This window comes from Dreissena polymorpha, chromosome 16 (assembly GCF_020536995.1).
Source record: "Dreissena polymorpha isolate Duluth1 chromosome 16, UMN_Dpol_1.0, whole genome shotgun sequence".
Classification (NCBI taxonomy): domain Eukaryota; kingdom Metazoa; phylum Mollusca; class Bivalvia; order Myida; family Dreissenidae; genus Dreissena; species Dreissena polymorpha.
The window spans coordinates 10503569-10520251 of record NC_068370.1 but is presented as its reverse complement, the minus strand read 5'-3'; the positions used below and the strand labels follow the sequence as shown (position 1 = coordinate 10520251).

The following is a 16683-nucleotide window of genomic DNA, read 5'->3' as shown; positions in this document are numbered from 1 at the left end:
CTGAGTCATCGAAGGTGTCTGTACAAAAGAAAGAGTGTAAAGAAGTGTCAAAGGAATCCTTTTGTGAAGCACCTAGTGTGGACAGTTTGAAGAAAAGTGGTGGACTTGATGGGAATGCTTGTGTAGAATTGTATGCAAATTCCACTGCTAGCAGTGTGGGGTCCGGCTTCGCTGATGGACAAGTTAAAGGAAGATCAGAATCCAGAAGAGCTATGGAATCCCAGATCACAATAAATCAAGCATGTCGTAACATTATGAAGCATTTGGATAATGTAGTGATACCCATACTTGAGGATGTGTCACATGTTCAGTATACAGGTGTCAAGTTTGCTGAGGCAAAGCCATGTGCAATGATACCGCTTACAGAGAACCTGTCTGAACTGTCCTCTCAGGTATCAGTTGGTTTGTCTGATCATGCAAACGAGAGAACTGCTCGACCAAACACTCGGCAACCTGACGCAATCATTCCTTCAGTGGCTGAAACGGTAGGGGAACCACTGACTCCCAAGGCTGGTAAAACTTTGAATGGCTCTGTTTCCATGACAGCAAATCATAACACTGAGGAAGACATCGCTGTGGCGGAAAATGTTCACAACTATTACAACTATGAGTTCAGAGCAAACACCAGAAGAGTGGGTGAAACTGCATCACCATTTCTTGATGACAGACTCAAGAACGTCAAAGCCTACAGAATCTCTGGGTATGTGTCAGAAAACTATGTGAAAGTTGTGGTGAGGATGTCACAAAATGGATTAAATAGATCTCCTTGTGTATTTGACGGTAATGATAATTTTGATCTGCAAGCAGTTGGAAAATGTAGAAAATCGAGCCCGGCAATATTTGCGCGAGATCTCGTATTCCGTGTGTTCACACTGAAGGAGTTACAAAATGGGTTGCCAAGTGACTCGGACAAGAAGTTACAAGCAATCCAGAAATGTGTGAAGAGAGAATTCCCTGACTGTGGTACTGATATTTGGAAGAAGAAGTGTTTGCCGAGGATAAAAGGCTCTCTGAAGACCCTCTTCTCTCATAGAGTGAAGATTGTGCAGAAGTTATTGGACTCTAGTGTGAAAAAGTGAAGTGCTAAGTAGAAATGCTAAGAATAAGGCCTGAAAGCTTCATCTAAGTAAAAGTTAATTACATAAAATTATACAATTCTATTCCAGTTTTTTTAATTTTATTTTCATTTCTATGCTTTATAACAATAAATAGAAATTGCTTTTGAATTTGAATGTACAACATTAATTTTCATTCAAATATATTTTTTTTAATAGTTCATTTTTGAGCTTTGTTGGATTAAGAGCCAAGATGGCAAAAAGTGTTCTTTTGTCAGTTTGACAAGATTGTTTGCAGTAAATGCTGGGCATTCTGTTTCATTCATACACAAAGGGGAAAAATACTGACCTTATATTTGTAATCATACTTTAAACTCAATAAGTATAGAACACAAATCAAATTGACAAAGGACAACTTTTTGTTTCTCCTATTGTTAGTCTGTAGATTATGCATATGATATTCTACATGTAGGCTTCATAATGTTTGATAGAGTACGTCATGCTGAAATGGGTCTCAGGCCATATGCAGCCAGTGTCTAGACCTGGACTGCATAAGAACCATTTTAGTATGAAGCAAGTCAATTAAGAGATAAGGTGTAAATATATAATTATCAGGTGTTTAAACAAATGTTCTTAATATGTGTATGAATACAAAGGTTACTGTTTGATATGCAGGATTATTTATTTTGTATCCCTTATATAAATATTGATCTATTTTGATTATTAACCATAATATCATACATTTGTAATCACAGTTAAAAGAAAATAATATATTTATTAAACAGTTACACAGTTTCCGAAGCAGTTTCTGTGTTGGTTTTTTGGGTGTGTGATCCCTACTTCCCATGCAGTTCACATCATTATAAAGCAAACAATCATTAAAACTACTTTTCTGTTACATATTAAGGGCAATTACCATTAATTATTGTATGTTATTCAAGTAAATTAAATTGATAGCAAATAAAATTAAAGAAAAATTACTTTGCAAAAACACCTTATGATTTTGAGCTACTCTGTTTTATACTTAAACACAGACAATATTTACTACAGACTATGATATATTTTAACGCAGATATCTCTGATTTCATTACTAGTCGAAATGAGGAGTAGATTATTGTAGAATGAGTATTAATATGTACAATCAAAACCCAAAGGCTCAAACTTGTTTGACTCAAATTTCCAGGTTGGTTAAAGTCTCCTTGACTCCTTGAAATACTCTGTGCGTCAGACTGTCAGTTTGTCTGTTTGTCAGTCCATCACACTTTTCTGGATCATACCATAACTTTAAAAGCCCTTCATATTTTTTCATGAAACTTAAAACATTGACAGATGACAATATGGAGATTATGCACATCAATTCATTTTGTTCCTATGTCGAGAATTCTGGTTGCTATGGCAACAAATAAAAAAAAATTCTGACAATGATGGAGTTTCACCGGTACGGGACCATTTTGCTTGGCAATCTCTTGTTTTTAGCTGGACTATTATATATAAAATATATATTGTGGAGCTATCCTACTCACCCGGGCGTCAGCATTAGCGTTAGCGTCTGCGTTAGCGTAAGCGTGCAAATTTTAAAGTTTTCGTTCTATCCCAAATATTTTCTTGTCCCTTGACATATTGCTTTCATATTTTGCATACTTGTTAACCAACATGACCCCCAACCTATAAACAAAGGCAGACAACTCTTTCAAGCATTTTGTCATAATTATGGCCCCTTTTCCACATAGAATATGCAGCAAATGTTAAAGTTTGCGTACTACCCCAACTATTTTCAATGTCCCTTGACATATTGCTTACATATTTTGCATACTTGTTAACCATCATGACCCCAACTTATAAACAAGAGCAGGCCGCTGTATCAAGCATTTTGACATACTTATGGCCCCTTTTACACTTATATAATTGAATATTTTGCTTAAATTGCCATAACTTCTTTATTTGTGATCACATTTTTTTATTACTTTCACAAAACAACACTTACCTGAATACCACAATGGATTCCAACCAAACAATTCCCCACGCCCCTACCCAGAATCCCTCCCCCCACCAACCTTCCCCCCCCATTTTTTTTTTAAAACATCATCTAATAAATTACCACACCCCACATTATACCCCCCTCTCACCCCCCCTACCCCCACCCTACCCTACCCCCCCCACCCAATTTTTTTTTTTAAACATCATCTAATAAATTACCCCACCCCACATTATACCCCCCTCTCCCCCCTCCCAAGAATTTTTTTTTTTCCTTTTTTTTTTTTGAAAGATTGTCTAATAAATTATTGAATATGAACAATTTCCCCATGATGGCTTACGTTATACTGTCAAGCACTCGAATGGTCCTCTGACAGCTCTTGTTTCTAAAATCAAGTTAATTGGGGCTGACAGGTATGTACTGGTCTGTGCATCATGTTGTCAATTGAATTTGTTTTTGTTTAACTTCAAATTATTTTTATGATAATTTGGTAGAAATAAGAACTTCCAATCAAGGTTTAAAGTTTCCACCTGTCCATGCCAAATATCTATTTTTATAGGGTGGGGGAATGGCCTATGAAAAGTATCTGCATACTTTAAGCGGTAGATGCCAAGTAGGGCAGTTGTAAGGCGAAGGGATAAATATGCGCAAAGAGTACTGGTAAATTGTTCAGCAGAAGTATGAGAAAGTTACCAAACTACAACTACATCATTGAAATACCGTTGAATAGTGCCTTATATAATATATAAGAAAAAAGTGAAATATTCCTCTTCAATAGGTTGCTGTCACGTACTGGATATGGCATCCTCCAAGTGATCAGGAGGATCGAGTTCCATCAGGGAGCATTGTGAAGTTCTTTCCAGATGGCAACAAGTACTTGGGAAATGGACTTGAGTGCATCAATAATTATCAGCATTCTTTACAATCAAGCTCAATTTTGACAACATTTTTTTCCTTTGGTAGGTGCCCAGGGGATATGCTGAGTACGAAGCCCTCCACACAGCATCTGATTCAACAGGAGTTTGATGAGCATGGTGATAGCTATGTGGAGGACACAGATCCAGACTGCTTGAAACAAATCATGGCTAATATCACTGTTGTATGTTTCATCGTCCTTTATTTGGAATTTCCTATAAATTATAAGGAAAAATCAATAAAAATTGTCTGTAAAAATTAATTGTATTTGTTTTTTCACTGTATCTTGTTTTTCCTTGTTCCTTGATATTATTCAACAGCGGGTCAACACTATGGGAAAAATATTGTATCATTTAATTTCATTATTTAGACATAATTAAGCAAAAATGGTTCAAGGTTAAAATCTTTAGAAAAGCACAGAATACAGTGTATAATTAGTTATGGTAGATTATCAGATTTGTTATGCCATGAATGATGATAAGTGAATATAAATATAAACTTTCTCTGTTCTCCTTTGTAATGAAATCAATAATATGCAGAAACAAACAATTAGCCTTTGTTTATTAAAGTATATATCATGTATAAAAAGAAACATGTGCTACACACACATTTTAAAAGTAGCCATTTGGAAATGTAGAGCCATTTGTTACTTTTTTGTCAATGTCTTAATTAATGTATTTATACCTTGGAAGTCAGTTTTGAAAAGATTTTTTTTTATGTTTTGACCATTGCTGGCTTCAAGCACTGACTTTTGCAATTACCATAAATCTGTGATTTCTTAAAGAATCAAATATTGATAATGGTCAATCATTTTTTGCTTTGCTAATTAATGCACACGACTTGTCCACTGAATGTTCCAGAAACCGTCAGATAAGCTGAGTAACCATGACATTGCAGAGCTAGAAGAGAAATACTTCCCAGACGAATCGCCGTACGGTCTGTTCAGAACCTGCAAGTATGTAGCAAAGTGTGAATCTCCTGAACATTTATAAAGGAGATACAATTGTCTCATGCACAGCAATCCTTACTGGTATGTGCATCAGTTCACCTTACAAGCCAAGGGATAATATTAGTTACATGGATTGTTACTGAAACTTAATTGGTCATTGTGACATTGTCAGATTGGGTATTACTTAAATGTACCCAGGGTACTCTTATGTTTACTTAAATGTACCCTGGATACTCTTATGTTTACTTAAATGTACCCAGGGAACTCTTATGTTTACTTAAAGGTACCCTGGATACTCTTATGTTGACTTAAATGTACTCTTACATATACTTAAATGTACCCTGCATACTCTTAAGTATACTGAAATGTACCCTTGTACCCTTACATATACTTAAATGTACTCAGGTACTATTAAGTATACTAAAATGTAACCTGAGTACTCTTATGTATACTTCAATGTACCTTGGGTAATCTTGAATATACTTAAATGTACCCCTGGAACTCTTACATATACTTTAATGTACCTCGGGTAATCTTAAGTATTCTTAAATGTACCCCAGCTACCGAAAATAAACTGAAGCATATCCCGGATTTCTAACGTTAAATTGGTGGTTGTGTGCTTTTTTATGCTCCCCGAAAATGTTTTCGGCGGAGCACATAGTTGCCAGTTTGTAGTTCTGTTACTCCTTACTTCCTTCCTTCCGTCACACTTTTGCTACCGTTTCTCATAGCGCCTTCAATACTTTACCAATTGCTTTCATATTTGGCATGTAGGTACCTTGCATGAACCTCTACCTTTTGATGAGGTTTGAGGTCACTGGAGTCAAGGTCAATGTCACTGAGGCTAATAATACACTTCTTTCTGTCACATTTTTTTGCTACCGTTTCTCATAGCGCCTTCAATACTTTACCAATTGCTTTCATATTTGGCATGTAGGTACCTTACATAGACCTCTATATTTGATGAGGTTTGAGGTCACTGGTGTCAAGGTCATCGAGGCTAATAATACATTTCCTTCCGTCACACTTTTGCTACCGTTTCTCATAGCGCCTTCAATACTTTTCCAATCACTGTCATATTTGGCATGTAGGTACCTTGCATGGAACTCTACCTTTTGATGAGGTTTGAGGTCACTGGGGTCAAGGTCACCGAGGAAAGTTATACACTTCCTTCCGTCACACTTTTCCTACCGTTTCTCATAGCGCCTTCAATACTTAACCAATCGCTTTCATATTTGGCATGTAGGTACCTTGCATGGACCTCTACCTTTTGATGAGGTTTGAGGTCACTGGGGTCAAGGTCGAGGTCACCGAGGCTAGTTATACACTTCCTTCCGTCACACTTTTGCTACCGTTTCTCATAGCGCCTTCAATACTTTACCAATCGCTTTCATATTTGGCATGTAGGTACCTTGCATGGACCTCTACCTTTTGATTAGGTTTGAGGTCACTAGGGTCAAGGTCGAGGTCACCGAGGCTAGTAATACACTTCCTTCCGTCACATTTTTGTTACCGTTCCTCATAGCGCCTTCAATACTTTACCTATCGCTTTTATATTTGGCATGTAGGTACCTTGCATGGACCTCTACTTTTTGATGAGGTTTGAGGTCACTGGGGTCAAGGTCGAGGTCACAGAGGCTAATAATAGACTTTCTTCCTTCACATTTTTGCTACCGTTTCTCATAGCGCCTTCACTATTTTACCGATCTCTTACATATTTGGCATGTAGGTACCTTGCATAAACCTCTATCTTTTGATGAGGTTTGAGGTCACTGGGGTCAAGGTGAAGATCACCGAGGCTGATTATAGATTTTTTTAGGTGGTTATTAACACATAGATTGACAAAGCACATCATCGGGGAGCATCCATCAGTTTCACTGATATTCTTGTTTTCAAATAATGTCATATTTATGTCAGTATTCTTTATAATAGCCCATTGATTATCAAAACTCCTACTCATGTTGAGGCAGGTTTTGTTCAAAGAACAAACGTTTCGTATTCCATAGAACGTTTTACACCATTGAATTTTTGGCTGGATTAAAACTGAGGTACAGTCGTAATTGGCTGGGTACGTGTTAGTAAATTTTCAGTACCTGGGTTACATGTAAGTGGTACCTGAGCCGACAATGATCAAGCATTACTGACCCTGTAGTGTATGGTGTTGAATGTTCTATGTAAATTGATATTGGGTGAGACTGTAGCTTGGGAGGTCGGTAAGAAGCCATGTAACACATTTATCTTACCAAGTACCGTTTTGTCTCCTTAAAGGTTTAAAAGTGAGGAAAGTTCGCTATATTGTAACCTTGTGACATCATTTTATTTTTTAAAGTAACTGACCTTATATAGAAAATGATCAGCGTGTGAACTGGCTTTGCCAATGAAAAGAGCATGTATTCTGGACAAGCTATGATTAATAGACAATACTAAGTAAGTGTTGGATAAAGCATTTATTTTGGCTTGAAATACTGGCCGGGAGAGCGAATTGTGTCAAACCATTCTGAGGTTTGAGCCTAAGAAAAGGTACTTATATTTACATCCTACAATTTCTATTTACCCCATAAGTTCTATCATTTGTACTGGGTTTTATGCATATTTAACATGTCACCACAATGAATGTCTTTAGCAGATTATGGATTTTGTATTCATTTGGCTTTTTCCAAGTGAGGTTTGATAACCTATGGACTTCACAGGTCGTTTTTTATATGCCCGTTTTTTTAAACAAGACGTATTATAGTTTCACCCTTGGCGGGCGGGCGGGCTGCGTTCACAGCAGTGTCCGCTCTCTAATTCAAATAGTTTTCATCCGATCTTCACCAAACTTGGTCAGAAGTTGTGTCTAGACAATATCTAGGTCAAGTTCGAATATGGGTCATGCCGGGTCAAAAACTACGTCACGGGGTCACTTAGTGCATTTCAAGGATTAAGCATGGTGTCCGCTCTTTAATTGAAATAGTTTTCACCTGATCTTCACCAAGTTTGGTCAGAAGTTGTGTCTAGATGATATGTAGGTCAAGTTCAAATATGGGTCATGCGGGGTCAAAAACTAGGTCACAAGGTAACTTAGTGCATTTCAAGCATTTAGCATGGTGTCCACTCTCTAATTGAAGTAGTTTTCATCTGATCTTCACCTAATTTGGTCAGAAGTTGTGTCCAGATGATATGTAGGTCAAGTTCGAATATGGGTCATGCCGGGTCAAAAACGAGGTCATGAGGTCACTAAGTGCATTTCAAGCATTGAGCATGGTGTCCAAAACCTTCGAACAGGCGCATCTTGTGACAGTTTGGCACTCTTGTTATTTGTGTCATGACATTCGTGGAATGGGAGTCATAATAAATGAAAATTTCTAAATATATGTTAAATATCAGGTCAGTCAATGGGGTGAGCAATTATTATGTAATGAACCTGATAACTAAAACAAGAGGAAACATTGTAGTCTATTAGTATACATGTTCTGTGTTGATTCAGTAAATCACTTTAATTTAACCTTTTTCATCTAAAAAGCAAATATTTTGGATTCGTACCTGAATAATAATGATTTGTATTGATAAGGATTATGACAAATAATTCTGAAAAAAAAAAGAAACAGAACACTACAGATTTGTCTTGATCAAGATACAAGCTGTTAGAATGTTATATTTTTTAATAAAACATAATTTGAGCTTGCTTATATCAATTACTACAATGTGGATATAGAATATTTGTGCGTAATTGACTACTTATTCATTCCCTTGCAGACTATACATGGACAGCAATGCTGTGGTGGGAGAGGCCGGTACCCACATCAAGGACAGCTCCCTGGACTTCCTCACCCTGGAGTTACGGTTCTTTGGTGCGGAGATCTCAACTACCCTCTCTCCTGACCTCACCCATGTCATGGTGGACACCAGGTGGGCACTGTAGACTTTCTGTAGGATAATCACCTGTTCACTTGAAAGAGAGTTAAAATGTTTGCTACACTTACGTTTTTCATAAGCCCACATAATAAACACACCAAATCTGTGGGCTGTCTGGGTTTATTTAATTGATGTCTTTTTTTCTTTGGTTTTGCTACTTATTAATTCCTAGGCGGAATTTAATATCACTTTGGATTATCATTCCCCATGATAAGACAATGTGTACACCCCCATGCTTCAAGGTCAAAAGTCAAGGTCACAATTCAAGGTTAAAGGTCATGTAGTTTTATGCCCCAGACAAGAATATGCTTTTATCATACCACCGCATTGATATCTGCCTGATATAACGTTGCCTGATATATTTTTTTATATCATGGTCAACAGGAAGTTCTTATATCAGTCAATGTTTGGAGTTACGTGGGATATGCAAAAAAATCAACTATTTCTATTAACGTGAATCAGGTTCAACAAAACAAACAATTTGATACCAAGAACGTACATATTTTATTCTAGTTTCGAGTCATAAATGATAAAAACGTTTATTTTTTTTAATCACCACATCCTGCACTACAGTTAAATGACGTCATCAATGGGACAATAATTCTTAAATATCGACATAGTCATAACACTCGTGAGTGTTGCACAGAAAGTTAAGACGAATGATAACTATATGCTAATCCTCAACTATTTAAACAAAGGATTTAACACGCTTATGTCAATATTGACACCTGGCATCATCAAAATGTCAATTTCAATACACATCTCCAAAATGGCGTCTCCAAACTATTCGATGAAGTGTGTTTTCTGATTAAATTATTCGCTGCAGTCCATTTCTGATCTCCAATTCAAGACACTTATAATTAAAGCGGGTGTACTCTTCCCATTCGTAGTGCAAACTACTTTTTTCTCTATACGATGTTTAAAATAAGCGATTATTCGTGTCTTTTGTTCGAACGCCGTTGCTACATGAATGTCAACGTGTTAAAGCCGGAGCAATAAAATCAGCGTACATTTTTAATATTTTTAATATAAAAACAATGGAGTGTTTTGCAGATTTTTTTGAAAGTGTGGTACGATAAACAGAAAAACAGGTTACTGTCCCATCGTTTTGTAATATATCAGGCTCGGCACGAATAAAATAACGGCTCGGCAAGCCTCACTGTTATATTATTCTTAGCCTCGCCTAATATATTACAAAACGATGGGACAGTAACCTGTTATTCTCTATCTGGACATACAACAGATCATGGAGCAGTCTTTATCCGAATAAATAAATATATGATGATTATAACGTGTATTGATGGTATATAAGAGTGGGTTTGGTGGTTATCAGGTGTGCATGTGGCTACTTGCATGAGATAATCATAAGTTGTTTCCCATTAAGTAATCACCAACATTCTTGTGAGTTGTCATAGACACCAGATGATTTTTTTCCAGTTTTTGCATGATATTTATAAATTATAAAACTTATTCCAGAATGAATTCAACATTAATGACAAATCTGCATTTAATGTAAAAACATGTTAAAATATCCATACAAAAATGATAATATTCTTATAAATTTATATATTCAAGCATGTATATCTTTCAGAGACACCAGTCGTGTTCCAGAAATTAAACTTGAGAGACGCAGTCGAGCACGCAAATTCCACATAGTTACAGAGGCCTGGGTACGCGCCTGCATGGACGAGGGCGGGCTGGTGAATGAGAGGACGTATGAACCCTGACAATCAGTAAATCAGCAGAGGTCCATGTGATTATGATGGGCCCTGTGAACTAGTTGAACGAATTACCAAGGCAGCTTCATTAACAGAATTGTTTTAAAAAAAATACAGTGAATAATTGTCAGATACTCATGGCAAGTGATTATGCTTCCCTCTTAGAAAAGGATAGTTAAATTATTATTACCCTTCGAGTGTCTGATGATACAGTTGTTAGCTTGTTTTCAATCATTCAGAAATTGTAATAAACATTACTGATGATTTATTTGCATGTTTAATTTTTAAGGAAGTTTGTTTTTAGAGTTTGTGATAAAGTGTTGCCATTTGTTTCTCTGTGATTCTGCAATATACTTAATATAATGCTTAGTCATTTGTTCTTAGTTAATTTGTATGTGTTTTTGTAAGCATGTTTGAATATTTGTGAAGTAACTTTTAAATGATATAGTCCTGTACCTGGTATGTGGACCCGTTTGCAAAATGTAGTTGAGGGCGTTTCTCAGTGGAATTGAGTTTATGGGTTAGTAGACATGCAAAAAAACCGAGGTGCTTGTCTGGCATCATGCCACGTTTTTGCTATAATCGATTCAAAGATGGCCGCCATTGACATAATACAATTTGTTCTTTTTTTAACCGTAACAACAAAATACATTTATAATAAATATATATACTGACTAAATATAGTGTTAAGGATCAATTTATGTTGTCAATGTATCTTTTCAAAGTCAGTATGACCTTGAAACGGCATGTACAAGGTCATTTTGTCTTTAATCCCGCTCAGTCCTTTGATTCTCAGATTCGTTGATTTGCTGAATTGACAGCTCCAATTTTACTAAAATGTAACGCTTATTTATGCAGTTTTAAATTGTCAAATGTTTTTTTGCATATGGTATTTGTATTAAAATCTATAAAAATATGCAATAAAACCATTCTTCTTTATAGATTATCATTTAATTTTATGCTCATTAATGCATTTTGATTGCAAACATTGATCCGATCATATTATTTACAAATGCGGAAAAGTCACGGTAATGCAAAATGCGAGTCTGTTAACCACTGCATGCTGGCTGTTATATTGATAAACTTTGGTTTATTTAGTTTGTTCTCATGTTTGATTAATTGACTTTGTTGCTCTGATGCTAGTGTTAAATGTTTACATTTCTACAATCTCTGTTTATCAGAGAAAATGTCAACGCAGTATCTCTTTTTGAAATAATACAGACAATACAGACATCTGCATGTAGCTACTACCATTGAAGATTCCATGCAAATATTTGCTGAATATGACTGCATTAACTACTTGCGTTACGGTTCATGGTACCTAGAACAAATAAAGGTAATGGAGTTCACACATCCTGAGCTTTATCGGCGCTTTTCCATTGGTCAATGGGTTGTTCGAGACCGCCCAGGCTGGTTTTGCAGTGTTGCAGGTGATATGAAGGTTGAGCAGACTATTCAGAGAGTATGAAAGGGTCCAGGAGGTCACTATGTTGTAGGAGAGACACGCAATGCTGGTGCAGTAGCAGAATTTGAGCTTTTGTTCCATAAGATAGGGTCCATCACCAGCCTCCTCAATCTTCTAACCACCAACAAGCCGATGGATCACACAGAATGTCATCTTCAGCATTTGCTGAGCGCCACTCGTCGTCACTCGTTCAACCACAATGTAGAAATGTTGTTGGACTATGTGCTCGAACGTCAGAACCCATACATAGTGACATTCAGTGTTCCAGTTCCACTTCACAATTTACAGACAAAACTGGCTGTTGACAAAGAGGTTGCTGTACGGCTTCTCAAATGTATTGAAAATGGTGAACGTGTTTACCGCGCATACAGGCAGGAGAGAATAGTTGAGAAAGCCAAAAAAATCGGTTCCACCATTTCAAAGACAAAGCTTCCCAAGTTCACTGACCATCTTAAACAGTCATTATTGACATCGAAAGCTATTCTTAAGGAACGGAAAGCCCCGTCATCCAAAGATATGGCAGATGCACAGAGGAGCATGGACATTGCAAAGGAACGAGGCATGTCCCTCAAGCAGATATTATCTCATGATTTGATTTCTTCATCTCCATTATTTGATGGTGACCTCCCAGCCCATGTTAATAAATCAAAACTTATTGGGGAAATTGAATCTAGACTGGACCTCAGTAAATGGAGTCAGGAATCTCTTCTTCCCACTCATGTCATTGTGGACTTCATGTCTAAGATGCGACAGATGCCTCTTGAAAAATTTTCCACTCTGGGTGGTGCAATCAATGCTGTCATCAACTCAGCGTCAAGCATATTTGAGGGGCCAGAGTGCATTCATCTTGTACTAGACTCATACATTGAAATGTCTTTAAAGGAAGGTGAACAGCTGCGGCGCGGAGACGAAGCAACAGGTATTGCAATTATTGACATGAGCAGAGACACACCAATCCCACAACAACTTAATAAATTCTGGGCATCCGAGGAAAATAAGCGTAATCTTCAACTATTGGTAAGGGATATAGTGTGCAATGACGTCTGTGCCAACCCTATCATTGCAAGTTCAGTTGTCTCTGACAATGAAGCTCTTCCAGCAATTAAGTTTGGTAATGAAGACATTCCTGAACTGTTAAACTGGATTGAGGAGGCCGATGCCAGGGTAGTGGCTCATGTTGAGTGGGCTGCTCGTATCAAACAGTGTCAAAGAGTTGTTGTGATGTCAAACGACACCGACAGCTTTGCATTATTGCTTCACTTCACTCCATATTTCCAGACACTCGGTATGAAAGAAATCTGGCAGCAGTATGGTACTGGTGAGAAGCGTCGAATGCTTCCGTTGCATCAGGCAATTTCTCGGCTAGGGACACCGCTGGCAAAGACAATGATAAAGGCTCACATATTGACAGGCGACGACTGCATGAGTAAAGTGGGAACCAAGCATGCAGCTGTGACCTCTGACCCGGTACAGTTTTTAATGAATTTTGGAGAGACAGAAACCTTGTCAGAGCAGGATGAAGCATTAGCAGAAAAGTATCTGGTACGCGTCTGGGCAGGGGCCAGATCGACGACAACTGCGGAAACATTTGACCATCTCCGACTAGGGAACTATACTAGTGCTAGTGCTGGACTTGATTGCCTACCTCCTACAAGCAGTGTAATCAAAGGACACATTCGTAGAGGAGCCTTTCTAATACATAGGGCATGTAAACTGCTTATAAATACTGATGGTCCCGAGACACGGCTGGCACCAGTTACACATGGTGGATGGGAGGAGCACCTTGGCATGCTGTTGCCCACAAAGTGCCTGAAGCCTTTTCCACGGAGCTTGCTGATATTGTGCAAGTGTACAGGGAAGTGCGATACTCGACGTTGTCCGTGCCGTGCTGCTGGGGTGCTTTGTATCACATTTTGTCATGGTAAAGTGGACAATTCACCTTGTGAAAACCTGACTTGAAATGACTAATTTTGGAACTGTATGTAATCTATCAAAGGTTTAAAAATACTTAGTTTCACATAGATTCTATGCGAAACTAAGTATTTTTAAACCTATAAAAATAAGAATGATTTCATGTTGATGAGTTGTGTGCTTTTTGCTATAATGCCATATGGAATAAGGTGTAAGCCCATTAGCCTGTCCCTAGGACTGGGGATGACTCAGTGATTACCCAGCCAACACATGACATTGGTTCACAACATGTGTAAATTATCTAAATCTGCCAATATTACGTAAAACGTGCACAACACTATTGTAATTGAATTAATTACGTCAAAATTTGTCACATTAAAGTTTATACACTGGCTTTTACAGTCCAAGGTCAACTCAAGGTCGTTTAAATATCATATGACCTTGTACTTGACCTTTCCGTATCAATTACTCTCCATATTTAACAAGACCTCTCATTACTGAGTTCTTACCAAAAAAAAACAATTTAGAGGTAAAAATTTGATTTTACTCCAAAAGGCAATATTTTTTTCTTTTTCAAAATGGCCGTCCGCGGCCATATTGGATTTTGATATTTTGAGGCTCCTGGCAGTGTGACGGATAAGCACCTCGGTGATTTATCATGTATAGGGACTAATTAACTCACATCAAGTGAGAAAATCTCTCAACCCAATTTTGCAAACGGGACTTCAGACCTAGTCCTGCACTAATAACTTCAAAACCAAAGCTAATTTTTAAGTTCAAGCAACTTTGACATAGATGTAAAAAAAAATTGTATTGCTATTAAGGTAAACCAAAATAATGAAAATTACACATGAAGATTTTTGTCACAGTCATTAACTTTGGCTACTGAATATAATTTAGTCCTTGGAAAAATTTGTGCACACCTTTTTTGCCAATTTATATGTGCCCAAAGTTAAATGTAGCAATTGTGAACAAGGTGCACACTGCATATTACCAGAAAAGAAAGAGAGCATCAAAACAAAGTGCTCGTGTTTAGTTACACCTTGTGTTCTTAGCTCACCTTTCGTCAACGTTTAGCTCATTATTGCACTAGAGGCCACTTATTTTAAATGTTTATCCTGAAAATGTTACGGATGAGTTCATGAGAATCTAGCTCATGTGCATTCAAAAACGAGGAAATCAGGTTACATCTCAGAAAAAGCTGATGTTCACTATTGAAGCCACTTTTATGAAACTGGATCAGAATGTTTGTCTTGACAATATCTAGGTCGAGTTCCCATCTGGGTAACATGCTTTCAAACACTATCACCAGGTCGAATCGAAGAAAAACTTTGTTATCACTCCAACCATATTTAAGACGCAATATTGATGAAACTTGGTAAGAATATCTTGACAAAATTTAGGCTGAGATTGAATTTGGGTCATGTGCTTCAAAACACAAGGTCACCAGGGCAAATCTTAGAAAAACCTTTTTCTTGTTTTCAGTACAGAGGCCACATTAGGAGTCAATCTTGAGGGAACTTGGTCAGAATGTTTATCTTGACAATATCTAGTCTGAGTTTAAATCTTGGTCACATGCATCAAAATGCCAGTTCAGCAGGTCAAATCTTTGACAATTTTTATCTTAATTACATGTACCTCTCTTAAGGCCAAATATATAACTTAATAATGAGAACACATGGTCCAAATGTGTATCTGAACAACAAGAAGGCAATTTAAAAATATGGTTTAAGATTAGAAAATAATTAGTTCACCAGGTCAAGTGTGTAACAATGTCTGTACCTTCAACTCAACGCTTTAGGGCCATCATTGTGCTTTTGTTTAGGGTATATTAACTTACTACAAATGGCAGCTTCGAGGGGGGGGGGCTATTTTATTATTATGCCCCCCCCCTTCAAAGAGGGGGTATATTGTTTTGCATATGTCGGTCGGTCGGTCCGTCCATCGGTCCGTCCACGGAATGGTTTCCGGATGAGAACTCAAGAGCGCTTACACCTAGGATCATGAAACTTCATAGGTACATTGATCATGACTTGCAGATGACCCCTATTGATTTTTAGGTCACTAGGTCAAAGGTCAAGGTCACGGTGACTCGAATCAGTAATGGTTTCCGAATGATAACTCAAGACCGCTTACACCTAGGATCATGAAACTTCATAGGTTTATTGATCATGACTTGCAGATGACCCCTATTGGTTTTCAGATCACTAGGTCAAAGGTCAAGGTCACGGTGAATCAAACCAGTAAAATGGTTTCCGGATGATAACTCAAGAACGCTTACGCCTAGGATCATGAAACTGCATAGGTACATTGATCATGACAGGCAGATGACCCCTATTGATTTTCAGATCACTAGGTCAGAGTCACAGTGACAAAAAACGTATTCACACAATGGCTGCCACTACAACTGACAGCCCATATGGGGGGCATGCATGTTTTACAAACAGCCCTTGTTTTGACAACTCTAGTTATTTGTTGTTTGAAAAGGCATTACCAAGTCACCGATTATGATATTTTCTTATAAACCTCAGGAAAACATTAAGTATAACTATGCCTGCATTTTCATAGTCAAAAGTCTCCAATTCCAAACTTGTGCCCATTTGCAAAGATAATTAAAACCATGATCTGGGAAATACCAGTAAGATAATTTGTTGTCCATTTCAATTACAATTGAAAAGTTTTGTCAAACATGCTTCTCAATTCATTTGAACATACCGTAGTCATTTGGCCATTATTGTAGAGGCGAGAACACATGTATGTGTAAAGATAATAAATTATTTTGCAAAAAACACAAAACAAAG

At 37.4% G+C, this 16683-nt stretch overlaps 1 protein-coding gene across 1 annotated transcript in view; it reads left to right on the top strand.

Moving 5' to 3' along the window:
* LOC127862315 (DNA ligase 4-like) overlaps positions 1-10875 on the top strand; it is a 55089-nt gene extending 44214 nt beyond the window's left edge. Inside the window, exons 17-20 of the mRNA XM_052401390.1 lie at positions 3994-4129; positions 4806-4900; positions 8630-8782; positions 10380-10875. Of these exons, the coding sequence (XP_052257350.1) occupies positions 3994-4129; positions 4806-4900; positions 8630-8782; positions 10380-10515 (520 nt within the window). The 3' untranslated portion in view covers positions 10516-10875. The remainder of the gene's footprint in view (positions 1-3993; positions 4130-4805; positions 4901-8629; positions 8783-10379) is intronic.
* Positions 10876-16683: the final 5808 nt, after the last annotated feature.